The sequence below is a fragment of the Falco naumanni genome, chromosome 15 (genome assembly GCF_017639655.2).
Source record: "Falco naumanni isolate bFalNau1 chromosome 15, bFalNau1.pat, whole genome shotgun sequence".
Lineage (NCBI taxonomy): Eukaryota > Metazoa > Chordata > Aves > Falconiformes > Falconidae > Falco > Falco naumanni.
The window spans coordinates 14,828,906-14,843,276 of record NC_054068.1 but is presented as its reverse complement, the minus strand read 5'-3'; the positions used below and the strand labels follow the sequence as shown (position 1 = coordinate 14,843,276).

At 35.4% G+C, this 14,371-nt stretch overlaps 1 protein-coding gene across 4 annotated transcripts in view; it reads left to right on the top strand.

Moving 5' to 3' along the window:
* ITFG1 (integrin alpha FG-GAP repeat containing 1) overlaps positions 1–14,371 on the top strand; it is an 88,137-nt gene that overhangs the window by 19,679 nt on the left and 54,087 nt on the right. For all 4 annotated transcript variants that reach the window (XM_040615220.1, XM_040615219.1, XM_040615222.1 and 1 more), the window contains 2 exons: positions 6,149–6,210; positions 8,229–8,313. In XM_040615220.1, coding sequence (XP_040471154.1) covers positions 6,149–6,210; positions 8,229–8,313 — 147 coding nt within the window. The remainder of the gene's footprint in view (positions 1–6,148; positions 6,211–8,228; positions 8,314–14,371) is intronic.

Sequence of the window (14,371 nt, the reverse complement as noted above, 5' to 3'; positions counted from 1 at the left end):
TGCATAATTATTTATCATCTGCTTTACTAAATAGTTCCAGTAAACACTAAATTTTGGAAGACCTGTTTGAAAAGCAGATTAAATTCACAACTTCTTTTATTGTAAGCACATTACTTAAAAATTTGCAAACACAAATTATTTAGTTTGGAACATTTGGAGTCCTTTTGTTTGCTTAAATTTTTCAGAGGAGGAAGTTACTGAAAGGAGGGGTTCCATAACTTAGTTTCATATGACTAGAACCTCAAATTCATAACAAGTTAATTTCAAACTCATTAGTGTTGGTACTTCTACTCATATCCATATTGTGAAAGGTAAATTGCTGTAGCTAAGCAGTAGATGTATTCCATTTTCTCTAATACAGTACTAATGCCAACTTGACAAATCTGAATATGAAATGATAGAGGGTTTCTCTACCTGAATGAAAAACTTATGAACAGAAGCACAAAATTTGTCAGTTTTCTTTTTCCATTTCTGTGTAATAAAGAAATAAAACTGACTATTTCTAACTTTATATGAAATTAGGTTTGAGCATTTAAAAGCGGTGTACAACCAAAGTTATACAAGTACAACTAAAAAAAAAAGTAAATGTTTTGTCTTTAAATAGTGTTTTTTTTCTACTGGTAGGTCAATCCGTAATGTAAACAGAGGAAAATTTGTAATGTCAATAGAGGAGAGTTAGCTTTAACTTGTCCTAAGGCTCTACGGCATTTAATACATTTTAATACAGTTGTTACCTTACCCGTTCTGTCAATACACTGCAGCGGATTTTTAGTTCAGCACATTATTTACATATGCCAATACATACAGGCAGGCATGTTCATTACATGTAGGCACACCTGTTCTTCCACATAAATGACAAATTTTTTAGGCATGTCTGGATTGTATGTATCTATGTTCTAATTGGGTATTGCCTTGTGCATTTTGATAGTGTTTAAAAATAGGGGCTTCCCCCCCCCCCCCTTTATTAACTTCATACTTCTGCAGTAAATGTTAAATCAAGCTGTAACGTAAGAATGTTGCTCAGGCCCTGGTGCCTTCTGAAGACAACTGTAGATGCTGAGGGGTTTAATTCCAAAATAAAGCCCTCTGACATTAAACAGAAAGGTCAAATCAGTCATTAGTGAAACGAATGCTCCATCTATAAATAGCACCATTTCTTGTAGCACTCAAAAGTGAAGGAAAATAACAAGGGTGATCAGAAGTGAACTTGGAGCAGATTCTGTATAGTTATGTTTTATTGCAATTTCCTAGTAGTCCTAGTAAGAAACAGCAATGTTTGGAAGTAAGGTTTGTAATACTATCTACTTGATTTAATAAGATTATCTGCAGTTTTCCAGTTGGGTGGAAGACTTCCACTCTCCCTACCTACCTCTACACTGAACTTTTTCTAACCTGCAGTTACATTTGCTTAGCCACTTCGGCAGAACTGAAGTTGTGGTGGAGCTGCTCTGGTATTCGCTAACTTCAGACAACTTTTTTTCTTAGTGACCTAGCACTTGCTTTTGAAACATCCTTCCCAGCAAGGTCTCTTTGCTGTTTTAATTAAAATCTCCATCCAAATTTAGCCAGTTTGAAACAGATTTTAGAAATGGCAACTGAGGTGGTTTTGTTGTTTTCCTTAATTGCTATTACTGTCCTTCTAAAACAGCCATCAGTAGTAAACATACCCTAGACAGTGATTATGGAAACCTTCCCTTCCGTCGTGGCTGTGGACCATTGCCAGTGTTTGGATGCTTGACTGAGAGCAAGGGGCAAAAGGCAGAGGTGATGCACAGGACGTGGGAATAGAAGTTGGTAGGTGAGGAAGAAGTCTAGGCGGAAGGTAGGGAGTTTAGATGGAGATGATGAGGAGCAAACACTGGATGAATTGCTGCAAGAAGAGCATATTAACAGATAGATTTAAAGTTATTAAAGGAGGACTGACCTAATGGCATGTGGAATCAGAGCAGCATAGTTGCATAACACTGTGTTGAGGAATCTGGGATTGTCTGTGTGAGGAATTCTGTGGGATAAGAACCAAAGACGGACCTGTTGTTGGGTGTGGAGCTGTTTGGTTGGAAACTGCCTATATGATTATTTCTGCATCTGAAGCAGAAAGGTTTTTCTTACAGGTTTATTTCCTACAAACTTGGAGAGAGCATTTGTTATTCTGAACTATGCAAATTGCCAAAGAGTTATTTGGAGTGATTAAATTCCGTCGCATTTTTACACTGCTGATACAAATAAATGTTTCACTTGCTTTGAAATCACTGACGTTCTTGATCAAAATCAAAAATTACTTGTAAATATTAAACATTTAATTTTATTTTGGTGCAAGAGGGTTTAATCACAAAAAAACACGTGTTAGAGACGCGTAGCTTCTTAGAAGGCTTAAAGATAAAAAGAAGGACAATTGGCAATAACGTACCAGCTGAATCGGTTCAGCAGGCTTTAGAACTAAAGGTGGTGTTGCTGTACCTGTACGCAGTTGTCCTATGGGAAATCACCATTTGTTGCTTTAACTTCGGAGCAGCGTGGCACTAGCTCCTCTATCCTATTTCTGGAAGATTTTCTGCAATCTGCCTGCCTTTGCATTTTACGCGTGCAGTGTAATATTACAGCAGCCTTGGAGCTGCTTTGGTGTGTTGGTTTCGTTGTTGTATATGATGTTATATGCCTCAAGTTAGAAGAAAGAAGGAACGTGAAGAGGAACAAAGGGCAAAAGTAATTTACTAACTTTGAAGAGAAGCTGTTTTGGGGGTGGGAGGGAGTTCAGTGCAAAATAGGCATGTTGGTGAATTTAATCATTGTCAAGCTATTGCAGAGGGCTGTGTTCAGCCCTGATCTCTTGCAAACCAACGAAATGGTAGATTGCCTCCCCTGAAAACATAGCTGTATTTTCGTACTCTCCCGATGTGGAACAAGTGTTCCCATTAAAATACCTGGTTTGTACAGTGGCTGAACAAAGACTTTAAATCTAAAAGCACTTCCACATTTTTAACATAGTAAACATTTTAGAAGTGTTCAATTATCATCTTTCTATTAGCTCTTTGTAATTTTACTTGCATTAAGTGTCCTGATTTATTCCTCCTACACTGCAGATAGCTAAATGTATTCTTTGATTTTTATTAAGTTGTGTGACATCCCAGCCACTGTGGTGTTCTCATGCCTATTTTTTATTTTTTTTTTTTCCCCCTCTCTGAGTTTAATGTTTATTTTAAAGCTACTTTAGATTCTGGTCCTAACATCTGGGATTTCACATGCTTGTTGTTCCTTGCCTTCCTGTATTTCAATTCCCAGTGTGGTCATATTTCTGAATATTTCTATACACTTATTCTGAAATCAGATTAGATGAGGAGTGAAAAACAACTACTCTAATGTGCCTCAGACTAAGAATGGAAAAAAATTGATTTTTTCAATGCATAAGAGAAATCCATTGCAAATCTCTCTCTCTCTTTACATACTTTTACGAAATAGGTGTATGTGTGTAATATACAGTAACTGTATGTGCTCTTAAAAACAATTCACTAATACTTCAGTGAATTTATAATGGCTGTGTCTCAAAATTGGGGTTAGTACACTTGCAGTTTACTTACTGCTGTTGTTGCCTAGTCATGTCGAGTGCCTGACTTTCTGTGGACCGTTGTAACGCTCCCAGAGACGAACAATATGAAATGTCTTTTGTGTCAGACATGGCCATTGTGCTCTCTGAGGAGCTGTAACTGATAAATTTACTCATTAATGCTCAAATGAAAGCAAGATATATTACTACTTAGAGATAATTCGATTTGTAGTAGTGCTTATATGACTTCCCATTAAGATGTTAAGGATGTTAATTTCTCTTTACTGAAGAACCTCCATTGTAAGGATACTATAGGTGGTACTGGGTTTTCCCATCAAAGAAAAGATGTTTTGTTTTGTGTTTTTAATGAGAAGTTGTCGTAGTATGCTGCATTGGTATAGGCTTTTAAATTAAGAGTAATTGTTAAATGAAATGCCACTGCATGATAAATTAGTCACGAAACAGTGCTGTGCTGATTTTGCTGGTTTTATTTTTAATTAACTTTGGTAACCTTAAATGAATTGGAGCTAAGGACTTTTTAATACCCCCAGCATAACTGATATCTACCTTTTGTATTTGGTTTTTCCACCCTAGAAGCATAACTATGTTGCATTATACTTGAGGCACTTATTTAACCTAGTAATAACCAACTGTTCAGAGCTGAATTTCTAGCATAATAATACTGGGTGAATTATGTCTGGTGTTGGCAGCTATGCCGTTTCATCCAGTTCTGGGAGAGATTCACAAAACACGTATAAACATGGCATTGCTAGTAGGAATGCTGAATTAATGCTCCTCAAGATCTCTCCTTGCCTAGAGGACTGTGCGGAGAGAGGATTGACTCGGCAAGTAAAGTTGAGGGGTCAGCTCTGCGGTGCGTGAATTGAACCGCTCGGCAGAGTCAGAGGTGTGGTGGGGAGATGGTTATAGTGCCAACAAAACATTTGCTTGAAGGTTAGGCACCCCGTCATATTTGCTAATCAAATGCTAGTCCTTGCTGTCCATTATAACTGAGTGTTATGTTATAGTAAGCGCCCCTTGTGGAATAACCTATATATGATGTAGCCCATAACTGGCTGCTGGTTGCGTTACAGCTTGGACACACTACAGCCTCACTCAAAATACTTAGATGAACCCCAAAAACTCTTTACAAAGATTTAATTGCATTTTGGCCTGTAGGAAAGTGAGTTACGGCATCTGTTGGTCCATGTTGCTCTTTCCCCCCTGTGAATGTATTAAGAGTTCTTGATGCTTTTCTAGTTCGTATCTGATAGTAACCAACAATATTGCACAAACTTCCTTCTACATCCAAAGTTAAAATTTCAAAGTTTATGTATGTTTTCTAAGTTATATCTGTGTTATCTTCAGATTGTTTCCATTACTTCTGTCTCTTGCCTTCAAGACATACTTAAGTGTCAATACAATTCTTTCCAATGAAGCACACTATTATGCTTTTCATGTGTATGCCCTAAAGGAAACTGCTGTTTCAGGTATTCAGGGGAATAAAATTAAATGGTACAACTTTCAGGCTGTGGCAGGGGGACAGGGAGAAACTTGTAAGCAAAATCTTTGTTGGCTTTTTTGTGTGTATGTGGGCTGTTTGTTTGTTTGGTGTGAGGGTTTATGGTTTGGTTAGGTTTAGGATTTTTTTTACCCTGAAATACAATACCCACTATGAGCCATTTGAAGTTCCCTGTACAGCAGTCCTCCTGCTTATTCAGTAAACAACCTCAGGGTAAAGCATTAACTTTTTTTTTTTTTAATTAAATCACTTTTTTCTGCCTACAAAGTAACCATTGTGTTCTAACTCAAATAGTACTATCTTGAATTGTGGAAGGGAAGTAGGACAATGAAAAAAATGCTTAAATCTAAAAGAGTAGTTTTCTTAAAATCTACTTCTTGACACTGGACTTCATAATTTTTTTTTTCTAAACTTTTTTTTTATTTTTACATAAAAGCTTTATAAAGCTTTTTCTTCCCATTTTCCTAATTTTGGTGCTTTCCTAAATAGCATTGTCAGATAAATCCTCTGAAGCACTCATGCACTCTTTTGATGTTTAAGAGAATTTTAGTGTAAAGGAAGCCTGAAATATTTCTCTATTGCCTTTCCTGCTCCTGCGAACAGTGTATCTGTTGCTTAATTCAACATATCCAAAATAAAAGGATGGTTGGCAGGTTTTTAACTTTTAATTTTGACTTAGTAAAAATAAAACTGCGTATACTTTTTCCTAGCTTTGAGATCTGTCTCAGTCTTTACTATTAAGAAATGTTCTTCAGTGTGTGTATATATATAATATCCAGCACTTACTAGCTCTTGTGAGGCTAAATTAATTTATGTATAAACTATACAAATGCCGAAGTTGAGAGCAGAAGGTATATTTATTTATACGTAAGAGTATGAGGGATGAAAGCAGTTTTGGGGATTTTTGGTTTTTAATCTTTTGCTTAATATATATACAACTAAACATCACTGGAATATAATATATTTATAAAATATATGTAATTTAGTTTTAATGATTTGTATTATATGTCTTTATTGATGATTAAATATTTGTATGTGTAGTCTATATGTTAAATATTTTATTTCTCTTACGTTTTTCCTTGCAGATTTGTTCCTTACTACATCACCAAATCCACAAAACGTTCAGTTTGAGACATGGGTAAATAAGGTAAGAGGGGAAAACCCAAATAACCATTCTATTAAAATTCAGACAGGTTAAAAAAAATAATTGAAAACTCATTTGATATTCCTTGTTTCAGGAATGAATGGAAGTGTTGTTGAGGCACTAACTGCACTAGTGCGTTTAGACTGCAGAATATCGCTAGCAATCTTTTACTCAGCAAGTTTCTCTGCAGATTTTTTAACATGACTACTAAATAAATCAATCAGACTGCCTTCGTACACCATGGCAGGCCTCCTGTGTCATCAGCGGTTCTGGGAGGTTACTGACACTTAGCACAGTGATTTATGAAGAAAAGGCTGATCAGGGTTTTTTTTTCCTTCTTCTTTCTGTCTTAGAGATTTGATTTCTTTAAGTAAGCTTTCTTAGAACTGTAACTTCAGGTCTTGGGTAAGATTTTGTGGGACAGAGGTTCAAAATCTCACTTCTAACCATTACAATATGTATGCAGGTTACGGTTCAGAAAATCCTGAGTCCTATTTTAACCAAATATCACAAATGCAATTCAAGGTTGGGGAGAAATAGATCAATGGATTATTTTTATTTCTTCATTGAGATTCAGCTTTTGTATTGCCTAACCTAGCCATGGTCAGTGAAGAACCTCATTGTTAATAACAATTAGTGAAATGAGTTGATTAGTTGATTCTAGGAATAATTTTTGACTTTGACAAATTTAATTCTTGGGGGATTGAGCGTTAGTGACTACTCAAAGCATTTGACCTGTTTCCTATAGGTTGCAGTGGTGGGTTTTTTAAATTTTCTTACATTTGTTTTGGATTTATTCTTACAAAACTTGGATATGTGTTTCCAGATTCATGTATTCTAAATATGATCCTACATTATGTGTTTTGTATGCTTGCTTTTTAAAAAAAAAATAATTAAAGATAAGATTTGCTTATCTTTAAAAAGAAGGAATTCTATTCTTTGGAATCAATCAACCCAGCAAAATGTCATACAGATAAAATATATGTACGTATATATACATCTTAAAATACCTTAATTGATCCATTAAAAGCACTTAAATTGCTCTACAAACTTAGACTAAGTAATTCCTTTCACTGATGCACCATAAAATGCTTTTTAAATGTTTGCCTAGACAATATATGCTTTTCTGGCCAACTGAGCCCAGAGCCTAGTCATCTTTTGTGCATGCAGATGATTTGCTTCCTGCCCCCCATCTGGGTCATTGTAAATTATACATCAACGTAAAGGTATATATGTCAAACATCCACATACTGTTTCTGGAGTTGCATCTTCAATAGCATTGAAGCCTACTAGCTGAGTATGACATGAGTAAGCAATATGGATGACTAAACATAATCCACAAAAGAGAATGTCTTTAAGTATACTTCTGTGCTTAGCACTTCATATAAGCTGTTTGCAGCTTCTAGAAAGGTGGGCCTACGGAAAGGTTTTAAATGGTTTTGTTCCAGTTGTGATCCAGTTCTATGATAAACAAGGATCCAGCACTCGTTTTTTTCTTTCTGACAAAACACTGGAATATGGTTTTCTGCAGGCCTACGTTTTATTTAGACAATTAAAACAATACCTAAACCAGACCTAATGTAAAATCTATTAATTTCCTAATTAGAAGGAAAATCAGAAGCTATTTTTAACAGGTGTGCAGGTATGGTTTTATATATTCTGTGTGTCTATAAACTCATATGTCAGTATGCATACCTGCACATTGGTGTTAATAATCACTTGTTTATGATTTAAATTATATTGCTGAAATAACCCGATCTCTCCTTCCTTGTAACACAGCAAAATATATGGACAATTGTGTCTGAATATTACTACTACAGGATTTCTGTAAGATTCCATGAAGGATTAGAAATGGAAAAACTCAATCCCTATTTTTAAAGAGCGAAAATTTTTTTCCATAGCTGAGATGTCTCTTTATTATCTATTTAAGCATGTTTTTATTTATATGTATATTCTTTGGTTCAAACTTTATCACTTAGTCTGCAGTTCAGTTTTTCCATCATCTGTGTCCTGTTTGATAGGATGGGAACTTCTCTAAACTTGAAGAAACTGTGGATGCGCCTAGTGGTATGAAAGTTGTTGGACAGTCGGTGTTTGCAGATTTTGGTGAGTTATGTTCTTCTAAACTATCCTGAGTGTTGCTTTCTTTTTCATATTTTGGTTAGCTACTCTAAATCTAAGAACAAATAAAGATGTTTAGCTCTAAATTTTTTTTTTTTTTTTTACTCTTTTATCTTCAAAGTGTTCTATCTGTTTGACTGTAAACCTTGAAATATCTTGGAATAAATTCAGCTACATTCAACTTTGGCTGTCCTAGTACATTTTGCATCACACACATCTACTTTTGAGTGCCACACTTAAGGACTGTTGCTTTGAGGCATGGTACAACGCCAGTCTTATTTTATCAGACGTGTTTTGTTTGTCAGGATTTTGGGTTTTTCCCTAATCTTGTTCAGAAGATATTATTTGTGTAAATGTTCATAAATTCTTCACTTTTACATAAAATGCAAATTAATTAAATGACTTGAATAGATAAAGATTTTTTAAAATCTAAAGTCAGACTCCGTATTGGACCCAGAGTACAATTCTCTTGCTCTATGCTGTCACTTAGAAGTATTATTAAGGGTTCTAGCAAAGCTGTTTACTGACATGTAACTAGAAGACGCCTCTGCTAGATAGTTAATTATCCTTAGATCCTCATCTAGCAACTATGGATGGGTTTACAGATCCATAATAAATGAAATAAAGTAGAAGCTGAACAACACTCAGAGTTCTTCTGTGAAATGTTAAACATTTTCCAGAAGTTTTTGTAAAAACTTTTACTGTTTATCTACAAATACAAACACTTGTATATATAATATCTGAATGAAAGAATAGAATACGTGTTTTGCTGTTAAAAATAATATTAAATGTGTTGGGGGGTTTTGTAACTATTTTCCAGGCTGATGATGTGAATAGTGTATCTTAAAAGGTACTACGTAGAAATCTGTTGGGTTTTTTTAATTAGTATTTTTTTAAAACAATGGCAATGTGGAAAGCATTCTTTATGTAGGCTAATTTTATCTCTGTTAGGTAGCTAATGAGCCCAAATGATATATCATAATTGTAATTTATCATAGGAATTTTAATAAGCCCTGGGATACCTTTGCAAAGAGAAGTAGAACTGTTCAAATGTTAAAGTTTAAAATTTTGAGCATGTGAATGAATTGTATACAGGGTGATAGAGCAGTGTGGTACATCCTGGTTTTGGTACAGCCACGATTATGAAAGACCACGGCTGGTATAGCCAGCTTAGCGGCGGGGGACTGCTGGTTTGGAGTTCCATCTCCCATTGTTTAATACCCTGCTCTGCTAATTATCATCGAATTCATCAGCAAAGCACTAGTGTGAGGCAGTAGTGGAGCAGTCTTTCTAATAAGAAGATGGGAGGGAGAAAAAACATGCAGGGACTTACGAAGGACATGCAAGAAAACGTAGAGGGACAACGTATATGGCAAAGCAGATAGAGAGGTGAGGAATCATCAATATAATCTGTGGGAGGAGATGCTGGCTTTTTAGAAGCTGACTATTTAGAACTGGTTAGTCTGAAAGATCTCAGCCATTTCATCTTTGAGAGAACACCCAGCACAGATCTTGCAGTGTGAGGGTCTTGCTTCCTCTTCCTGAAAGCTACATACACACTATCATCTTTATCGTCATTCCAGATCACTCAAGTTCATCCAGGGTGAAGGATGGGAAATGGTTTAATGGTCTTTCTGCCCATTAATTTTCCTAAGCAAGTGAAAAGAGATTGCTATAAGTATGTGTGTTTTGATAGAGGAACAAAGTTTATTCGGACAACTACAGGAATACTTATAATAGTGATTTCAGATTTACTACTGAGTACTATTACGACTTGAATTAATCTTTCTTCTGTTGTAACAGCGGGTAGGAAATAAGAGTAGTGCATCAATTTTTTTTCATCTTCCCAGCATTAATTTAAAATAATCAAGACAACAAATAGCTATTTTCTCGTTGAATGAAGTTTTAGAGAACATTGTTTTAGTACCATATTCACTTCAATGTGTAGGAGTAATGAAGGGATATAATTCTAAATTCCATGTTCTTTATGAAATTCAGTCTGAAGGAGGTTGAATAATATACCACCACCACCAAAAAAATCCTCCCTACAGCAAAATAGTTCTGTGTAAGAGTGGCTATACAGTAATTAGTAGGAGGAAAAAAACTTCTAGTGCAAAGGAGGATCTTAGCTGAGTTCTGCTCATGTTCTTTATCATTCCAGTATTTTTAGTTCCGCACCAGTCTAACAATAAAGAGGCAAAATCTCACGCTACTAGAGTAACACTCTATCAGAGTAACATTTACCCACTGTGCTTGTGCTATGTCTGCGTATGTTTAGATACTTCAAAAGTTAGGCATTTATTATACAGATTTGCTTCTAGTGAGCTGAAGTTGAAGAAAATGCCTTACTAGAAATTGTTTGTCAGACTTGAACATCTCCTTTTCCGGTTTTCTGTTTCAAAAATGACGAAGTAATGATTGCCTTAAGTCAAAGGAAGTTAAGGTATGATGGTTTGCAGTCTGAAATAGTAATTTGGTTATCTGTAATGGGGCCTGAAAGAGTTTTCATTGCACAACAAATCACAATGGCACAATGAAAACTTAAAATGGGATGCATTAGAAGATACCAAAGTAGCTTTTGCCAAACTGTGTGTCATACAGTAAGCAGAACATACCATACCACGCTCACTCTGCATGCTGCAGGCATCTTGGCAGTTGGCACTAGAATGCAGCTGCTGTGACTAGAAACACGTCCAATATACAGTCACAAGCGTGTCAAAGTCTTACTTCTGTGTTGCCTACCTCTGTTTTCTTCTACTATCTCGACATTTTCTGTACCTCATAGCTGATGTGCCAGCCTTGCCACTTGCTAAAGGTCTCAAAGGATTCCATAATTCTCTGTGCTTTCATTCTCTGCCACTTCCCATTTACTTAACTGTGTGCATGTTAGACTGTGGAATGATGTCAGGTCCAGACATGAGCTTGGGGGAATATGTCACTTGTCCTGCCACCTTCTTACTTACCCCTACCTTTCTATTTGTGTGCTGTTGCATTTCTGCAGTCCAAGTTTCTAATTTATTGATCGTACCTACATCTTAGCAAAACATGAATTGTTTCAAAAGGCGACTTTATTGAACGTTATTTTCTGCTTCCAAAAGTTTTATTTGAAGTACCCTTTCCAGCCATCAGTGTTTACCCGTTGCTTGAAAAAATGTGGGAGCTTTGAATAACATCCTGACTGAGAACCTCTAAAGGCGACTGGTTTTGGATAAGGTTTCCTTTCTTAAACTAAGCAGGTTGAACAACAGCTATCAAGCAGAAATTATTTAGTTAAGTGGCACTGGAAAAAACAGCGATTAGGTGACTCATGAGAAATTGTCACAGGTGTTAGTGTAATCTTAGCACCAAGTGTTCCTGAAGTGCTGAAATAATAAAGATATTTTTTTTCATGAGAAAGAAACACAAATGTATGTTTGTATACATCTACGTATAAATATCTGTAAGGTCGACTACATTTCTGTGTATACGTCTGTCTGTATACCTGTATGTATATTTTAATGGAAAAATTTGCAAAAGCAAGTGTATCTATATCAATATGTTTATGGTAATGTAGTAGACCTTAGACTTCATGTCTAAATTGGAACCTTTAAAATAAGTAGCACTCCCCTCAGTTAAATGATAACAATGATTTGTACGTTAACGTGACCAAAGGACAGGGAACAGTTGACAAATTTGTATTGCCCTTTTGAGAATAAGTCAGAAATGCTTTGTGACACATTTGTTACAAATGGCATTTTAATTGATTAAGGTGAGCAGAGCTGGGCACTAGAGAATTCAGCACTTATTTGGCAGACACATTGCTCTAAATAAGTAAGAGCTGTTCATTATTACTTTTTCTATTCTTCTCATGTCACTATGGTAATTGCAGTGCAGTGGTTGCTATAGTAAAAATGATTAATCCTTCGTTGTTGTTATCTGTATGCTAGCAGAGGCTTTTTGTAAGATCTGTTTCTACTGTCTTTAGAGGAAATCATAGATGTTGGCTAGAATCCTGATAAATAATTGTAATTATAACGAGCTTTAATAATTGTCATTTAAAAAAGTGAAAAATTTTGTATTTGTTAAAGAAATTTAAGGATTTCAGTGAGATGCTCTAGAAATCACCAGGTTTTTTTAAGCAATGAGATGAATGCGGACCATACTTGGAACACACAAATATACTGTTTTCTTGTTACTTTGAAGATTAATGAAATGTTTTTTAAAGTAGTGACCCAGAAGCAATTAGTATTGAATATTGTGCTGTTTATACAGTCTATTAATTCATTTTTATAGGAATTTAACATTATAACTCCTATTCAGCTATGATTGGTTCAGCTGGATATTGGAGACTGATGAATCATCCTTTGTGATATCTGATCTAAGACTGTAAAAGTGTGGTTAATCAGCCACTGATTTTGCTTAGTTTAGGCAAAGAAATCTGTTGCAGCTTGTATGTGAAGAGAATAGAAAATAGCTTTTTGAAATCGAACTTGCTTATACAGTTGATAGTATCCTTCTGAACTAATACAACACACTCTTTACTTTCTCAAGGTAGCATTTAGCCAACTTGACCTCAGTTCTTTTACTCACCGTTTGTTTTTTTGGCTGCTGCTGTGCCTTTATCTGTGTGGTCTTCCCTAATTTATGAAGTCTGTGTTTATTCCTACTGTGCAAACTAGCTTACTTTTTGACAGAGCATGGATTGGGATTGTTCAAGTTCTGTCCGAGTCTTGTAGTGACATGAACTCCGATGTTTCTGATATTTAAAATCCAATTATCCAACTAATAATCTTAAGACAATCTTCTCTGTTCTCCTCCCTACCAAGCAATTGAACTGCTTCATATATGTTCACTATTTGTATGACATGGTAGAAATTATCACTTTTCTCATAGGAAATGATAACTCATTATTGCCAGTTAGTTGTTTACACAGGATAAGAGTGCTTAACCTCTGCAATTTTTTTTAAATCATTCGTTGCATTGTGCAAAATGCATTTGTTGAAAGATTTTTTTTTTTAAGTAGGGTTTGATTATCCTGCAGCTGGTGATATCTCAAATGCACTACTTTTCTGCCTGAAGTTGCATTTCAGTTTTGTAGCTTTTAGTTTTGTGTATCAACTTCATTTTAGCATCTGAATTTATTTATTTATTTCCTTTTTTTCAGAATGTTGCATCCTCAGATGTAGTAGCTGTGTATCAAAGGAAAAATTGTAATGGTGCATTTCAGTAAATAACCCCTTTATAAAGCAATTGTCTTTTGAACACTGCACTGTGAAAACATACTCCTGTATGTCCATGCTCCTGTAGTCAGTAAAAGGATTCTCAAAGAACCTTAAGATGCAGGAAGACAGTACTTCTGTGCTTGAAACGCTCTGCATATGAGCAAAACTGTTCTTACTGTGATCAGTTTGGTGAAAAAAACCGTAAAAGCTGATGGTAATAAAGAATTCTGAATGACTTTAGATAAGGAAGAAGTTGTTTTAGTGACAGATGTATTTCAGTTCATCTGAAACAGCAGTGCATAGAGACATACCAAGTTAACTGCCACTTGTGTTTTGAGTCCATGAAAGTGTGTTTAAAAGCTAAACCTGTCTTACTTGTTAATTGGTAAACAGCAATGCTGTTCAGTGATACCTTTTCATTTTAATATTTGTCCTATTAGATTTCTGTCATTCTAGAAGAAGATCCTGTATTGAGGTTTATGGCCATAGCTATGTGTTACTCCTTTGCCATTCCTTTAAAAAGACAAACAAAAAAACCCCAAACAAACAAAAAAGTGCAAATTCGTGTCCATTATAAATAATAGATCGTGTTGCTCTACGTATGCACCCCATCTGACTGCCTTAGTAACTTAGGACAGGCATTAAGCTGAAGCAATTGTGTAAAGTCCATCTAGGAAACTTCTGAATACAGTGGCTTCAAATTCCTTTATTCATAGTCATCTTTGACCCCTTAGGGAGATTATTTTTCTGTGCATCCATCTTTACTGTACATCCCTGTCATGTAATCATTTAGTATTTACCATCTTTTCATGTCATTCCTTTTGCTGTTTAAAGTGCTGCAT